Here is a 16,719-nt window from a genome sequence, read left to right as displayed (position 1 = left end):
GGGGGGGGGCGGGAGAGAGGGGGCGGGAGAGAGAGAGAGGGAGGGAGAGAGGGAGAGCGCCAGAGAGAGAGAGGCGGAGCGCCAGAGAGAGAGAGAGAGAGAGAGTGAGTGGCGGAGCGCCAGAGAGAGAGAGAGAGAAACATAGAAGATAGGAGCAGGAGTAGGCCATTCGGCCCCTCGAGCCTGCTCCGCCATTTAATGAGATCATGGCTGATCATCCAAATTCAGTACCCTGTCCCTGCCTTCTCCCCATATCCCTTGATCCCTTTAGCCTTAAGGAGTATATCCAACTCCTTCTTGAATATATTTAACTAGCTGGGGAGCCCCGCGTTGCGAGGGCAATTTTGGGGCGTTTGGTCTCCCTGCCCCTGTGTGTCCCCCCTCTCCCTGTCATGTCCTCTCCCTGTCCTATCCCTCCCTCCCCTCTCTCCCTCCCCCTCCCCTTCCCCCCCGTCTCCCTCTCCCCACCCCCCACCCCTCCCCTCCCCCGCTCCCCCACTCCCCTCTGTCCCTCTCTCCGGCCCCTCCCCCTGCCTAGCGCCTGAGGTCCGGTGCTGTTGCTGAGGTCCCCCGCGTATCGCGCGGCTGATGGACGGCCGCTGCGGGCGGGCGGGCAGCGCATGCGCGGTGAGTGCGGGCGGCGCATGCGCGGTGAGTGCGAGCGGCCCGCGGGAGCCGGCAAGGCCGTTAGCGAGCGGGAAACTTCGGGCGGCGCGCCCGCGCTCCGTCCGCGACACCTGAGAGGGGGAAGTAGAGAGAGACAGAGAGGGAAGAGGAGAAGGAGAGAGAGGGAAGAGGAGAGAGGGAAAAGGTGAAGGAGGAAGAGGAGAAGGAGAGAGAGAGAGAGAGAGAGAGAAATTTTTTCAGCTTCAGGCCCCGAGTCCCCCCCTGCGCGAGGGTGGGGGGGGGGGGGGGGTTGCTGAACACAATATAAAACTCAAATAAATTGTTAATTAATTGCCTAACACATAATTGAAATATTTACCTTAGTTCCCTAACACACAGAAAGTGTGGGGGAAAAAATCGTGGAAAATCAAGATGGCGGCCACTCACCTCGGTTCAGAAGGATAAGGCCCGCCCACACACGCACCGATTGGTCGACCGGTCAGGTCACCGAAGCGTAGGATTGGTCAATCGTCGAGTCACTCGACACTCAACTGTAGGAAGACCTCGACGTCACACGGTCGCTAATGAGATGCTAATGAGCGGAACGCTGAACGTTTTTGGGATACCGCGGGCGGGATTTTTGTCCGGCCGAAACGTAAATACGCCTATGACCGGTCCGGAATCGCAAGCTTTCTTTTGAGGCGACGCGCGCGTCGGAACGCTCTGTAACTTCCAAACGTATAGAGACCAGGCAGACAGACAGACAGACAGACATCGGGACAGACAGAAGAGCCGCTTTATATATATATAGATTAATTGGCCTCTACTGCCTTGTGTGGTAGAGAATTCCACAGGTTCACCACTCTTTGGGTGAAGAAATTCTTCCTCATCTCAGTCCTAAATGTCTTACCCCTTATCCTTAGACTTTGACCCCTGGTCCTGGACTCCCCGACCATCGGGAACATCCTTCCTGCAGCTAGTCTGTCTAGTCCTGTTAGAATTTTATAAGTTTCAATGAGATCCCCTCTCATTCTTCTAAATTCTAGCAAATATAAGCCCAATCGAACCAATCTCTCCTCATACGTCATTCCTGCCATCCCAGGTATCAGTCTGGTGAATCTACGCTGAACTCCCTCCATGGCAAGAACATCCTTCCTCAGATAAGGCGACCAAAACTGCATACAATCCTCAAGGTGTGGTCTCACCAAGGCCCTGTACAACTGCAGCAAGACATCCTTGTTCCTGTACTCGAATCCTCTCGCTATGAAGGCCAATATACCATTTGTCTTCTTAACCGCCTGCTGCACCTGCATGCTTACCTTCAGCGACTGGTGCACAAGGACACCCAGGTCTCGTTGCACTTCCCCTTCTACCAATCTATTGCCATTCAGATAATAAGCTGTCTTCCTGTTTTTGCCACCAAAGTGGATGAGAGAGAGAGAGCATCAGAGAGCCAGAGACACAGAGATAGAGAGAGACTTGGATAATAAGTGTAAAATAATGGGGCATGGTTAGAGCAAAGCCCCATGGGCAGGTGTCTCTAGAATGTCCAAGATTCACAGCCTTCTTGATCCATGGTGTGTGGCGAGAGCCAACACTGGTCAAACTTGAATCTATAATGGTGCCAAGGATCTTTCATGTTGATCCAGTTTACTGCACTGACACATCTCTCTGTTCTTGATGCTTCGTTACTTCCTCCAGCTACCTTCTCTCCTCCCGTCCTCCCTGGGCCATGGTCAAAGGAGGACAAGTGACCGCCACCAGGCCTCAATGTTAGCAGGGCATTCCCCATCTCCCTGTGTGGAGAGGTGCTCAGTGACACCCAGGCAGTTTTCCACAGCAGCATGGCAGAGACCCATGGACGGGAGCAGCCTGGAATCCCAGCAGTGCTATCACGAGCATGCTGAGATTCCGATGCTGTCTCAATCTAATTCAGAGACTTGGGTAAACTCAGAGACATAAACTGCAATTCAGCCCACTGATGTCCACCCCCTTGGGCTCCACGCTCCATCTCACCAGTAACTTGCCCAAGTGACCACTGTGCATGTGCAGACAACAACTTGCCTTTCTATAGTGCCTTTAATGTAGTAAAATGCCCCAAGGTGCTTCACAGGAGAAAGTGTGACACTGAGCCACGCAAGCATGCAGGTGCAGCAGGCGGTTAAGAAGGCAAATGGTATGTTGGCCTTCGTAGCGAGAGGGTTTGAGTACAGGAACAAGGATGTCTTGCTGCAGTTGTACAGGGCCTTGGTGAGACCACACCTAGAGTATTGTGTGCAGTTTTGGTCGCCTTATCTGAGGAAGGAATGTCCTTGCCATGGAAGGAGTTCAGCGAAGATTCACCAGACCGATACCTGGGATGGCAGGAATGACGTATGAGGAGAGATTGGGTCGATTGGGCTTATATTCGCTGGAGTTTAGAAGAATGAGGGGAGCTCATTGAAACTTATAAAATTCTGACAGGGCTGGACAGACTAGATGCAGGAAGGATGTTCCCGATGGTCGGGGAGTCCAGAACCAGGGGTCACAGTCTAAGGATAAGGGGTAAGCCATTTAGGACAGAAATGAGGAGGAAATTCTTCACCCAGGGAGTGGTGAACCTGTGGAATTCTCTACCACAGAAGGCAGTAGAGGCCAATTCATTAAATATATTCAACGATGTTGGATATATTTCTTAAGGCTAAAGGGATCAAGGGATATGGGGAGAAGGCAGGGACAGGGTACTGAATTTGGATGATCAGCCATGATCGCATTGAATGGCGGAGCAGGCTCGAGGGGCCGAATGGCCTACTCCTGCTCCTATCTTCTATGTTTCAGGAGATATTAGGACACGTGACCAAAACCTTGGTGAGAGAGTTAGGTTTTAAGGAGCATCTTAAAGGACGAAACGGAGGTGGAGAGGTTTAGGGAGGGAATTCTAGAGCTTCGGGTCTTGGCAGCTGACGGCACGGCCACCAATGGCGGAGCGATGGAAATCCAGGGTGCGGAAGAGACCAGAATTGAATGAGCGCAGATATCTCGGAGGGTTGTGGGGCTGAAGATTACAGAGATAGGGAGAGGCAAGGGCTTGGAGGGATTTAAAAACAAGGATGAGAATTTTAATATCGAGGCGTTGCTTAACCAGGAGCCAGCGAGCACAGGGGAGGTGGGATACGGGACAGCAGAGTTTTGGATGAGCACAAAACATACGTCAAGCCCCATCCTGCCTGGGGGAAGAGGGGACGACACGAGTCAGCGATCACCAGTGACAGCCTTTGATGAATATTCCCCCTTGACCAGTCCAGAGGTACTGTGGCTGAATCATGTCCCCACCTGTGCAGATCAGTTAACTCAGCACAGATCCGGGGACCCTCCTGGACAACACGGCTCAACCCCAAACCCGAGCCATCAGCAGTCGCCTTTAGCCTGATTTCTAACAGCAGACTGGCTGTGAACTAACGTACCCTATAAGCTGCGCGACCGTGCAGATCTCTGCCAGTCCCGCGCAGCCCGGGACTGGCTTTTCCTACGTTAAAGTTCACACAAACCTGTGAACAGGCCACGCACCCCGAAATATTCCGGGGACCATTGCTGAGAACGGGGTCTCTCAGTGGCCAGACACACTCCACAGTAGCCGATGGATCATCGCTGAAGGCAGAGCGTGCCCATGAGGAAGCTGCTACACCAGTTTATAAGTTTCAATGAGATCCCATATCATTCTTATCTGAGGAAGGATGTTCTTGCCATGGAAGGAGTGCAGCGAAGATTCACCAGACTGATACCTGGGATGGCAGGAATGACGTATGAGGAGAGATTGGATCGATTGGGCTTGTACTCGCTGGAGTTTAGAAGAATGAGAGGGGATCTCATTGAAACTTATAAAATTCTAACAGGACTAGACAGACTAGATGCAGGAAGAATGTTCCCGATGGACGGGGAGTCCAGAACCAGGGGTCACAGTCTAAGGATAAGGGGTAAGCCATTTAGGACAGAGATGAGGAGGAATTTCTTCACCCAGAGAGTGGTGAACCTGTGGAATTCTCTACCACAGAAGGCAGTAGAGGCCAATTCATTAAATATATTCAAGAAGGAGTTGGGCATATTTCTTAAGGCTAAAGGGATCAAGGGATATGGGGAGAAAGCAGGGACAGGGTACTGAATTTGGATGATCAGCCATGATCGCATTGAATGGTGGAGCAGGCTCGAGGGGTCGAATGGCCTACTTCTGCTCCTATCTTCTGTTTCTATATGTTAACTCCAGCGAATATAAGCCCAATCGACCCAATCTCTCCTCGTACGTCAGTCCTGCCATCCCAGGTATCAGTCTGGTGAATCTTCGCTGCACTCCCTCCATGGCAAGAACATCCTTCCTCAGATAAGGCGACCAAAACTGCACACAATACTCAAGGTGTGATCTCACCAAGGCCCTGTACAACTGCAGCAAGACATCCTTGCTCCTGTACTCGAATCCTCTCGCTATGAAGGCCAACATACCATTTGCCTTCTTAACCGCCTGCTGCACCTGCATGCTTACCTTCAGCGACTGGTGCACAAAGACACCCAGGTCTCGTTGCGCTTCCCCTTCTCCCAATCTATTACCATTCAAATAATAATCCGCCTTCCTGTTTTTGCCACCAAAGTGGATAACCTCGCATTTATCCACATTATACTGCATCTGCCATGCATTTGCCCAATCACCCAACCTGTCCAAATCATACTGGAGTTTCTCTGCATCCTCCTCACAGCACACACGCCCACCCAGCTTTGTGTCGTCTGCAAACTTGGAGATATTACATCTAGTTCCCTCGTCTAGATTATTAATATATATTGTGAATAGCTGGGGTCCTAGCACCGATCCCTGTGGTACCCCACTAGTCACTGCCTGCCACTCAGAAAAAGACCCGTTTATTCCAACTCTTTGCTTCCTGTCTGCCAACCAGTTCTCTATCCAAGTCAGTACCTTACCCCCAATCCCATGTGCTTTAACTTTACACGCTAATCTCTTATGCGGGACCTTATCGAAAGCCTTCTGAAAGTCCAAATACACCACATCGACTGGTTCTCCCTTATCTATTCTACCAGTTACATCCTCAAAACATTCCAGTAGATTAGTCAAGCATGATTTATGTTTTGTAAATCTGAACACCAACATTTGAAAGTTTCTCACCATTTAAAAAATATTCTGCTTTTCTATTCCTCCTACCAAAGTGAATAACCTCACATTTCCCTCCATTATACTCCATCTGCCACCTTACTGCCCACTCACTCAGTCTATCTATATCCCTTTGCAGACTCTGTGTTCTCCTCACAGCTTACTGTCCCACCTAGCTTCGTATCAGCAGCAAACTTGGATACATTACACTCGGTCCCTTCATCTGGGTCATTAATATAGATTGTAAATAGCTGAGGCCCCAGCACTGATCCTTACAGCACCCCACTAGTTACAGCCTGCCAACCTGAAAAAGATCCGTTTATCCCTACTCTCTGTTTTGTCCGTTAACCAATCCTCTATCCATGCTACTATATTACCCCCAACCCCATGGGCCCTAATCTTGTCCTATAACCTTTTATGTGGCACCTTATCGAATGCCTTTTGGAAATCCAAATATACTACATCCACTGGTTCCCCTTTATCTACCCTGCTAGTTACATCCTCAAAAAACTAATAAATTTGTCAAACACGATTTCCTTTTATAAAACCATGTTGACTCTGCCTAATCATGTTATGATTTAAGTGACTTGACACCACTTCCTTAAGGTACTGTATTAGCTGGGATTGTTCTCCTTAGAGCAGCGATGGCTAAGGGGTGTGCAAAACTTAGAGAGGTGATAAGAGTAGATAGGGAAAGACTGTTTCCACTGGCAGGAGGGTCGGTGACCAGAGGACACAGGTTTAAGATAATTGGCAAAAGAACCAGAGGTGAGATGAGAATTTTTTTACGCAGCGAGTTACAATGATCTGGAACGCGCTGCCTGAAAGGGCGGTGGAAGCAGATTCAATAGTAACTTTCAAAAGGGAATTAAATAAATACTTGAAAAGGAAAAATTTGTAAGGCTGTGGAGAAGAGCAGGGGAGTGAGACTAATTGGAGAGCTCTTTCAAAGAGCCGGCACAGGCACGATGGGCCTAATAGCCTCTTTCTGTGCTGTATGATTCTATGAGTGCCAATGTTGGCAAGGTTATGATGTAATTGGTACGGTTTGAGCACCACATCTATCTGAGAGTACTCCTTTAAACCCTTTAACAACTGGGCGAAGATGTCTGCAATGTTACCAGAGACTGTACCTGTGTGCGTGTCTGATACCCTGAGCCGGTGCCAGATCTCCGAGCAGTATCTTTAACAGTGTTGTTTTACCAGCACCGTTCTCCCCAACCTGTAGACAGAAGACTGCGATTAGAGAACGGCAAACAATGGTTTTACAGCAATAGCCATCGCAGTCTGGTGGAAAGCACACCAAAGTACCCATTGGGGCAAGTTTGCTGAAGCATATATAGCGCGCACACAGCTCCCTTTTAATGCACCACTGCGCACGCACACATTCACTGGAACCAGTTTGTACAAAGCCCACTGAAGCAGCTCCTGCCTGTGTGACCACAGTATGGGGAGCACACAAAAGCCCCAAAAGGCATTCGCTGCTCCATAACCGTCTGCAGTCTCATCGCCACTTGTCCTTCTGCCCCCTTCCCTGCAATCCCATCGCCACTTGTCCTTCCGCCCCCTTCCCTGCAATCCCATCGCCACTTGTCCTTCCGCCCCCTTCCCTGCAATCCTATCGCCACTTGTCCTTCCGCCCCCTTCCCTGCAATCCCATCGCCACTTGTCCTTCCGCCCCCTTCCCTGCAATCCCATCGCCACTTGTCCTTCCGCCCCCTTCCCTGCAATCCCATCGCCACTTGTCCTTCCGCCCCCTTCCCTGCAATCCCATCGCCACTTGTCCTTCCGGCCCCTTCCCTGCAATCCCATCGCCACTTGTCCTTCCGGCCCCTTCCCTGCAATCCCATCGCCACTTGTCCTTCCGGCCCCTTCCCTGCAATCCCATCGCCACTTGTCCTTCCGCCCCCTTCCCTGCAATCCCATCGCCACTTGTCCTTCCGCCACCTTCCCTGCAATCCCATTGCCACTTGTCCTTCCGCCCCCTTCCCTGCAATCCCATCGCCACTTGTACTTCCGGCCCCTTCCCTGCAATCCCATCGCCACTTGTCCTTCCACCCCCTTCCCTGCAATCCCATCGCCACTTGTCCTTCCGCCCCCTTCCCTGCAATCCCATCGCCACTTGTCCTTCCGCCCCCTTCCCTGCAATCCCATCGCCACTTGTACTTCCGGCCCCTTCCCTGCAATCCCATCGCCACTTGTCCTTCCGCCCCCTTCCCTGCAATCCCATCGCCACTTGTCCTTCCGGCCCCTTCCCTGCAATCCCATCGCCACTTGTCCTTCCACCCCCTTCCCTGCAATCCCATCGCCACTTGTCCTTCCGGCCCCTTCCCTGCAGATAATGTTTCTATGCTCTCCTTCTCCTCCCCCTGAAAGGATTGTCTCCATCGCTGGGTTACAGTCTTGTGAATGCCAGTCACCCTCCGGGACTTCACCCTGGCCATCACTAGACAGTAATCCTATTCGACCATGGGAAAATCACATCCTTATCCAATACTTCCCCCCACCCCAACACCCACTCTCTCATCAGGGCAACAATCAGGAGCAGGAACTCCGACCGATTTTTCCCCTCCTGGGCTCAAGAGAATGAGGCCGGTTGATCCCCCCGATTACTGCCCCAGCTGAAAGTTACTCGGCATCAGCTAGGGATGAAACTTGGCCCTTTCCAGGCATCTACTGAACAGCGAATCTCTCTGTGGTGAGCAGATAGAAGATTTACCAGCAGTGACTGTAGGTGGAGAATAGACTTTCAGTCTGACAGATACATTTTATCTCTGGTTAATTAACTGATATTGCAAAATTTAAGGCAGGCATACAATGAGAGAATAAATATACATACAATGCAAATCCGCGAGTCCTGATCAGCTGATACAGAGAGATTTACGAATATGCGACAATCAGGCGAGTAGCTAAAGTCTACTTCAGTCATCTGTAATATTGGAGGGGACAGCTTCTCGAAATTATCAGGGAACCTGTGGAGGAACACAGAGCCATTGTCAAATCACACACACACACACCCGGGGAACACAGGGACAGTGTCAAATTACGCACACACAAAGCCGGGAACACAGGAAGTGATGTCACCAGAAAGCAGGGACGTGATTGGTTGGTGAGTATTTCTCTCTTTCTCCTTTTTTACAAGCTTAAATTCTGCGTTTTATAGTTTCTAGGGTCTCTGTGGTGTAGCGGGGATAGTAGGTAAACAAGCGCCATTGAGTATATCATTTAATTGGTGGTTTTGATTTAATTTAAATTAATTAAAGGGTAAGTCATGTCAGGACTTAGTTTTCTCCTCCTGCGCTATGTGGGAAATCAGGGACACTTCCTGTGTCCCTGACAACCATGTGTGCGGGAAGTGTATCCAGCTGCAGCTACTGGCAGACCGCATTGCGGCGCTGGAGCTGCGGATGGATAAATACTGGAGCATTCGCGAGGCTGAGGACGTTGTGGATACCACGTTTAACCAGTTGGTCACACCGCAGGTGAAGGTTGCACAGGCAGAAAGGGAATGGGTGACCAAGAGGCAGAATACTAGGCGCAGGCAGGTAGTGCAGGAGTCCCCTGGGGTCATCCCCCTCTCAAACAGATATACCGCTTTGGATACTGTTGGGGGGGATGGCTTATCAGGGGAAGGCAGCAGCAGCCAACTTCCTGGCACCAGGGGTGGTTCTGCTGCACAGGACGGGAGGAAAAAAGGTAGAGCTATAGTGATAGGGGATTCTATTGTAAGGGGAATAGATAGGTGTTTCTGCGGCCGCAAACGAGACTCCAGGATGGTGTGTTGCCTCCCTGGTGCGAGGGTCAAGGATGTCTCGGAGCGGCTGCAGAGCATTCTGGAGGGGGTGAGCAGCCAGTTGTCGTGGTGCATATAGGTACCAACGATACAGGTAAAAAACGGGATGAGGTCCTAAAAGCTGAATATAGGGACTTAGGAGGTAAATTAAAAAATAGGACCTCAAAAGGTAGTAATCTCAGGATAGCTACCAGTGCCACATGCTAGTCAGAGTAGAAATAGAAGGATATTTCATATGCATACATGGCTAGAGGAATGGTGCAAGGGGGAGGGATTCAAATTCCTGGGACATTGGAACCGGTTCTGGGGGAGGGGTGACCAGTACAAACCGGACGGTTTGCACCTGGGCAGGACCGGGACAGATGTCCTTGGGGGGGGGGGGGGGGGTGTTTGCTAGTGCTGTTGGGGAGGATTTAAACTAAAATGGCAGGGGTTTGGGAACCTGAGCAGGGAGACAGAGGAAAGGGAAACAAGGATAGAAGCAAAAGATAGGAAGGAGAAAAACCAAAGTGGGCAGACAGAGAAATCAAGTGTTTAAACCAAACATGGCCACAGTAAATAATTCTAAAAGGTCTAAGAGCGTTAAAAAAACAAGCCTGAAGGCTTTGTGTCTTAATGCGAGGAGCATTCGAAATAAGATGGATGAATTAGCTGCGGAAATAGAGGTAAATGAATATGATATGATTGGAATTACGGAAACATGGCTCCAGGGTGACCAGGGCTGGGAACTCAACATCCAGGGGTATTCAATATTCAGGAAAGATAGGCAAAAAGGAAAAGGAGGTGGGGTAGCATTGCTGGTTAAAGAAGGGATTAACACATTTGTAAGGAAGGATATTAGCTCTGATGATGTGGAATCTGTATGGGTAGAAATGAGAAATACCAAGGGGCAGATAATGTTAGTGGGAGTTGTGTATAGACCCCCAAACAGTAATGCGGAGGTTGGGGATGGCATTAAACGGGAAATTAGAGACGCGTGCAATAAGAGCACTGCAGTCATCATGGGTGACTTTAATCTACATATAGATTGGGCTAACCAAATTAGTAACAATACAGTGGAGGAGGAATTCCTGGAGTGTATACGGGATGGTTTCCTGGACCAATATGTCGAGGAGCCAACTAGGGATCAGGTCATTTTGGACTGGGTATTATGTAATGAGAAAGGATTAATTAGCAATCTTGCTGTGCGAGGCCCCTTGGGTCGGAGCGATCATAACATGATCGAATTCTTCATTAAGATGGAGAGTGAAGTAGTTGACGCAGAGACTAGGGTCCTGAATTTAAATAAAGGAAACTACGATGGTATGAGGCGCGAGTTGGGTAGGATTGATTGGGGAATGTCACTCAAAGGGTTGACGGTGGATAGGCAATGGCAAATATTCAAAGATCGCATGGATGAACTACAGAATTTGTTCATCCCAGTTTGGCATAAAAATAAAACAAAAAAGGTGTCTCAACCGTGGCTAACGAGGGAAATTAGGGATAACAAGATCCAAAGAGAGGACATATAAATTTACCAAAAAAAGCAACAAACCTGAGGATTGGGAGCAGTTTAAGATTCAGCAAAGGAGGACAAAGGGATTGATTAAGAGGGGGAAAATTAGAGTATGAGCGTAAGCTTGCAGGGAACATAAAAACTGACTAAAAGCTTTTATAGATAGGTGAAGAGAAAAAGATTGGTGAAGTCAAGCGTAGGTCCCTTGCAGTCAGAATCAGGGGAATTTATAATGGGGAACAAAGAAATGGCTGACCAATTAAATACATATTTTGGTTCTGTCTTCACAAAGGAGGACACAAATAACCTCCCAGAGATGTCGGGGAACATAGGGTATAATGAGAGGGAGGAACTGAAAGAAATCAGTATTTGTAGGGAAACGGTGTTGGGGAAATTGACGGGATTAAAGGCCGATAAATCCCCAGGGCCTGATAATCTACATCCGAGGGTACTTAAGGAAGTGGCCCTAGAGATAGTAGATGCATTACTGGTCATCTTCCAGAATTCGTTAGACTCTGGAACAGTACCCATGGATTGAGGGGTAGCTAATGTTACCCCACTATTCAAAAAAGGTGGTAGAGAAAAAACAGGAAATTATAGACTGGTGAGCCTGACATCGGTAGTGGGGAAAATGCTACAGTCCATTATAAAGGATGTAATAGCAGAACACTTGGAGAACAGTGACAGGATCGGACAAAGTCAACATGGATTTACGAAAAGTAAATCGTGCTTGACTAATCTACTGGAATTTTTTGAGGATGTAACTGGTAAAATAGATAAGGGAGAACCAGTGGATGTGGTGTATTTGGACTTTCAGAAAGCTTTCGATAAGGTCCCGCATAAGAGACTAGCGTGCAAAGTTAAGGCACATGGGATTGGAGGCAAGGTATTGACTTGGATAGAGAACTGGTTGGCAGACAGAAAGCAAAGAGTCGGAAGTAACGGGTCGTTCTCCGAGTGGCAGGCAGTGACTAGTGGGGTACCGCAGGGATCAGTCCTAGGACCCCAGCTATTCACAATATATATTAATGATCTAGACAAGGGAATTGGATGTAATATCTCAAAATTTGCAGACGACACATAGCTGGGTGAGAGTGTGTGCTGTGAGGAGGATGCCCTGAAAATCCAGTATGATCTGGACAGGTTGGGTGATTGGGCAGAAGCATGGCAGATGCAATATAATGTGGATAAATGCGAGGTTATCCACTTTGGTGGTAAAAACAGGAAGGCAGATTATCTGAATGGCAATAGATTGGGAGAAGGGGAAGTGCAACGAGACCTGGGTGTCCTTGTCCACCAGTCGCTGAAGGTAAGCATGCAGGTGCAGCAGGCGGTTAAGAAGGCAAATGGTATGTTGGCCTTTGTAACGAGGGTTCGAGTACACGAACAAGGATGTCTTGCTGCAGTTGTACAAGGCCTTGGTGAGACCACACCTTGAGTATTGTGTGCAGTTTTGGTCACCCTATCTGAGGAAGGATGTTCTTGCCATGGAGGGGGTGCAGCGAAGATTCACCAGGCTGATACCTGGGATGGCAGGAATGACGTACGAGGGGAGATTGGGTCGATTGGGCTTGTACTCGCTGGAGTTTAGAAGAATGAGAGGGGATCTCATTGAAAATTATAAAATTCTGTCAGGACTAGACAGATTAGATGCAGGAAGGATGTTCCTGATGACCGGGGAGTCCAGAACCAGGGGTCACAGCCTAAGGATAAGGGGTAAGCCATTTAGGACTGAGATGAGGAGGAATTTCTTCACCCAGAGAGTGGTGAACCTGTGGAATTCTCTGCCACAGAGGCCAGTTCATTAAATATATTCAAGAAGGAGTTGGATATATTTCTTAAGGCTAAAGGGATCAAGGGATATGACGAGAAGGCAGGGACAGGGTACTGAATTTGGATGATCAACCATGATCTCGTTGAATGGCGGAGCAGGCTCGAGGGGCCGAATGGCCTACTCCTGCTCCTATCTTCTATGTTTGAACAGTATCAAATCACACACACATACCCGGGAACACAGGGACAGTGTCAAATCACACACACGCAGGAGTGTAACCGTCACAGCCAATGGGAAAAGTAGCCAATCAATTTAATACACCTCCTATTCTGTCAGCCCCCACTATTTGCAAGTTTTGGCAATAATATGCCACGTCCCACACTACGAGTGTGCACTAACACACATTTTAAACATTCTGCTATAGGGAAAGGCCTTTCAGTCCTACCAACCCTCCCCTTTTTAGCAGCTCTCAACCTCAGCTTCCCACCTTCTCCCCATATCCTTCATCTCTACCATATCTCTCAATTACTTCACTCACCAGAAACATATCCACTTGTCTCATCCCCACTTATACTGCGCCCTTCCCTGGGAATTTATCTTGTAACTCAATTCCCTTCAGATTAAGAAGCTGGCGCCAGATTTCCCTTCTCACTCCAAACTTGTTCACGTTTCACCCGTGTCCCTGGGATTGGATCCCTTCACCACTTGGATCAATTGGCCGAATGGCCTCCTTCTGTGCTGCATCATTCTAGGATTTCATTGCATTCCACTAACCTTAACGTCACCTCCTGCTCCTTCTCAAGAGGCCTTAGCTCGGGCCTGGGGAATTAAATGATAGGTACAAATTCAAGGTACATGGAAAACAATTAAACAACTCCAGTCCAAAATGTAAAACTAGACGGTGCTGGAAATACACAACAGGTCAGTCAGTGTCTCAGAGAAAAGGCAGGTTAGCAATTCAGGTGGATCCCTTGATTAAGATTGTCAGAGATTCCACCTGGAATAACCTGCTCCTTCCTCTCTCTCTGCTGCACCTCCAACATTTGTAGTTTTTCATTTCAATCTGAATCTAGAAATATGGGACTTCTGTACATTTTTAATAAATTGCACCTTGTGAAACGTATTTAAAGGTTAAAAATTCCTTCCCTTTGGTTGGAGCTAGATTCTTAAAAATAAATCTCCAGAGGGAATGGGAATCTATTGGATCACCTGTGTGTTTAGATGCTTGCTTCATATTGACATAAATCAGCACTTTATAGCCCTGAACTATTCCAAGAGGACACTTGAAATACACTCCAGTTTAAGTCCTGATTGTAACCAGCTGGGCCCACTAACGGAGATGGGACGGCTTCCAGTAAACGCCCGCTGACAGTTTCCCAGCATTATTTCCACACTCACTTTACCCAAATACATTAATGCTGATGAGTCGGAATGCATAACGCTGTGAAGCAGGAAACGATCAGCCCAGCACCATTACCCTGTGAGTACGCAATACTGCTACACGATGGGGGGGGGGGGGTTCACCTGTACCCACCCTGCGCGAATATCCCGCTGGATGTCAACCCGGAATTCGGAGCCGGATCTGTCTGGAGTGGGGTCTGAACTCTGCACCTTCTGACTCTGAGGCGGGAGTGACTGAGCTAAAGGCACAGACAGCCCTTCATTCCACCAGACGTCAACGATTGGGAATGTTTATCCGCGAAGGGCACGATGGGCAGTGAGAAAGCTCTTGCTGATGGGACACTGTCAATATAAAGGTGAACTCTGTGCCTCCAGAGTGGCAGCCAAAGGCCATAAGGAATGCAGGCTGCTTCCTACTGGCTCTGCAACCCCCCCCACCATCAGCAGTGGCAGATTGGGAAGGCATTGAGAAAATGCAGTCGAGCCTCTGCTCTCCCTGCGTAAGAGAGTCAAGATTAAAACACAAGTGCTTAATTGATGTTTTCTTCAAATAAATTGGACAAAAAGCTGCTTAAATGCCAGTATATGAGCTAACTGACCTTCAACGCAACTCTTAAACTGAGCTGCTCATCCATGGAACTGCAGTAACTGCACTAACACTGGAGCAACCAATCGAAGCAGCAATGCCTCTCGTGTTTTGCCAACTAGTCCTTGGGAACAGACATGCCTCTCACCGCCCCCCAGCTTTTCATTTCAACAAGAGTCTCACGGGTGCAAAGAACAATAAAAACCTGGTTAATTAGTCAGCCACGGTAGCTTATTTTTGAAATAGTCTTTGTAACGCTCATTATCGCGAGCCTCCAATACTTACAGTTTCTCCAGCAGTTTCAGCTTGCTCTGTACCTGCGAAGCTCTGTTGGCATTGTATCGGAATCTGTCTATGAATACCTGGCAGGGTCAAAAAGAGCATTTTTTACAAAAAAAAAGGTTCTACTCTTGGGTTAGCAGATTTTTGTTCTACTTCATTCTCAGGATCTGGGAGTCATAGGAACAGGAGCAGATAGGCTCTGGAGCCCCTCGAGTCTGTTCCACCATTCAATTAGATCACAGCTGATCTGTACCTCCATCTACCTGCCTTTGATCCACATCCCTCGATACACTTACAAAACAAAAATCGAGTGGTCTCAGTCTTGAACATTTCAATTGACCCCCAGCTTCAACAGCCTTGTGGGACAGAGTTCCAGATTTCCACTACCCTTTGTGTGAAAAGTACTTTCTGATTTCACCCATGAACGGCCTGGCTCTAATTTTAAGATTATGCCTCCTTGATCTGGATTCCCCCACCAGAGGAAATAGTTTCTCTCTATCTACCATATATTATCGTAAATACTTCAATTAGATGTACCCCAGTGTTATACAGTGACAGACCTGTACCCCCCAGTACTGTACCCCAGTGTTATACAGCGACAGACCTGTACCCACCAGTACTGTACCCCAGTGTTATACAGTGACAGACCTGTACCCACCAGTACTGTACCCGTGTTATACAGTGACAGACCTGTACCCACCAGTACTGTACCCCAGTGTTATACAGCGACAGACCTGTACCCACCAGTACTGTACCCCAGTGTTATAGTGACAGACCTGTACCCACCAGTACTGTACCCCAGTGTTATACAGCGACAGACCTGTACCCACCAGTACTGTACCCCAGTATTATACAGTGACAGACCTGTACCCACCAGTACTGTACCCCAGTGTTATACAGTGACAGACCTGTACCCACCAGTACTGTACCCCAGTGTTATACAGCAACAGACCTGTACCCACCAGTACTGTACCCCAGTGTTATACAGCGACAGACCTGTACCCACCAGTACTGGACCCCAGTGTTATACAGCGACAGACCTGTACCCACCAGTACTGTACCCCAGTGTTATACAGGGACAGACCTGTACCCACCAGTACTGTACCCCAGTGTTATACAGCGACAGACCTGTACCCAACAGTACTGTACCCCAGTGTTATACAGTGACAGACCTGTACCCACCAGTACTGGACCCCAGTGTTATACAGCAACAGACCTGTACCCACCAGTACTGTACCCCAGTGTTATACAGGGACAGACCTGTACCCACCAGTACTGTACCCCAGTGTTATACAGCAACAGACCTGTACCCAACAGTACTGTACCCCAGTGTTATACAGTGACAGACCTGTACCCACCAGTACTGGACCCCAGTGTTATACAGTGACAGACCTGTACCCACCAGTACTGTACCCCAGTGTTATACAGTAACAGACCTGTACCCACCAGTACTGTACCCCAGTGTTATACTGTGACAGACCTGTACCCACCAGTACTGTACCCCAGTGTTATAGTGACAGACCTGCACCCACCAGTACTGTACCAGTGTTATAGTGACAGACCTGCACCCACCAGTACTGTACCCCAGTGTTATACAGGGACAGACCTGTACCCACCAGTACTGTACCCCAGTGTTATACAGTGACAGACC

General features: G+C 48.7%; 1 protein-coding gene across 2 annotated transcripts in view; it reads right to left on the bottom strand.

Annotated features, from left to right (window-relative positions):
- abcf3 (ATP-binding cassette, sub-family F (GCN20), member 3) overlaps positions 1-16,719 on the bottom strand; it is a 90,984-nt gene that overhangs the window by 6,942 nt on the left and 67,323 nt on the right. For both annotated transcript variants that reach the window (XM_085989644.1, XM_085989642.1), the window contains exons 14-17: positions 15,072-15,148; positions 13,574-13,618; positions 8,577-8,709; positions 6,871-6,959 (exon numbers count right to left, since the gene is read on the bottom strand). In XM_085989644.1, the coding sequence (XP_085845770.1) occupies positions 6,871-6,959; positions 8,577-8,709; positions 13,574-13,618; positions 15,072-15,148 (344 nt within the window). The remainder of the gene's footprint in view (positions 1-6,870; positions 6,960-8,576; positions 8,710-13,573; positions 13,619-15,071; positions 15,149-16,719) is intronic.

This window comes from Somniosus microcephalus, chromosome 6 (assembly GCF_052327205.1).
Source record: "Somniosus microcephalus isolate GS21.2 chromosome 6, FLI_Smic_1.0, whole genome shotgun sequence".
Taxonomy (NCBI): Eukaryota; Metazoa; Chordata; class Chondrichthyes; order Squaliformes; family Somniosidae; genus Somniosus; species Somniosus microcephalus.
The sequence above is the reverse complement of the archived record's forward strand: the minus strand, read 5'-3'. Positions and strand labels throughout refer to the sequence as shown.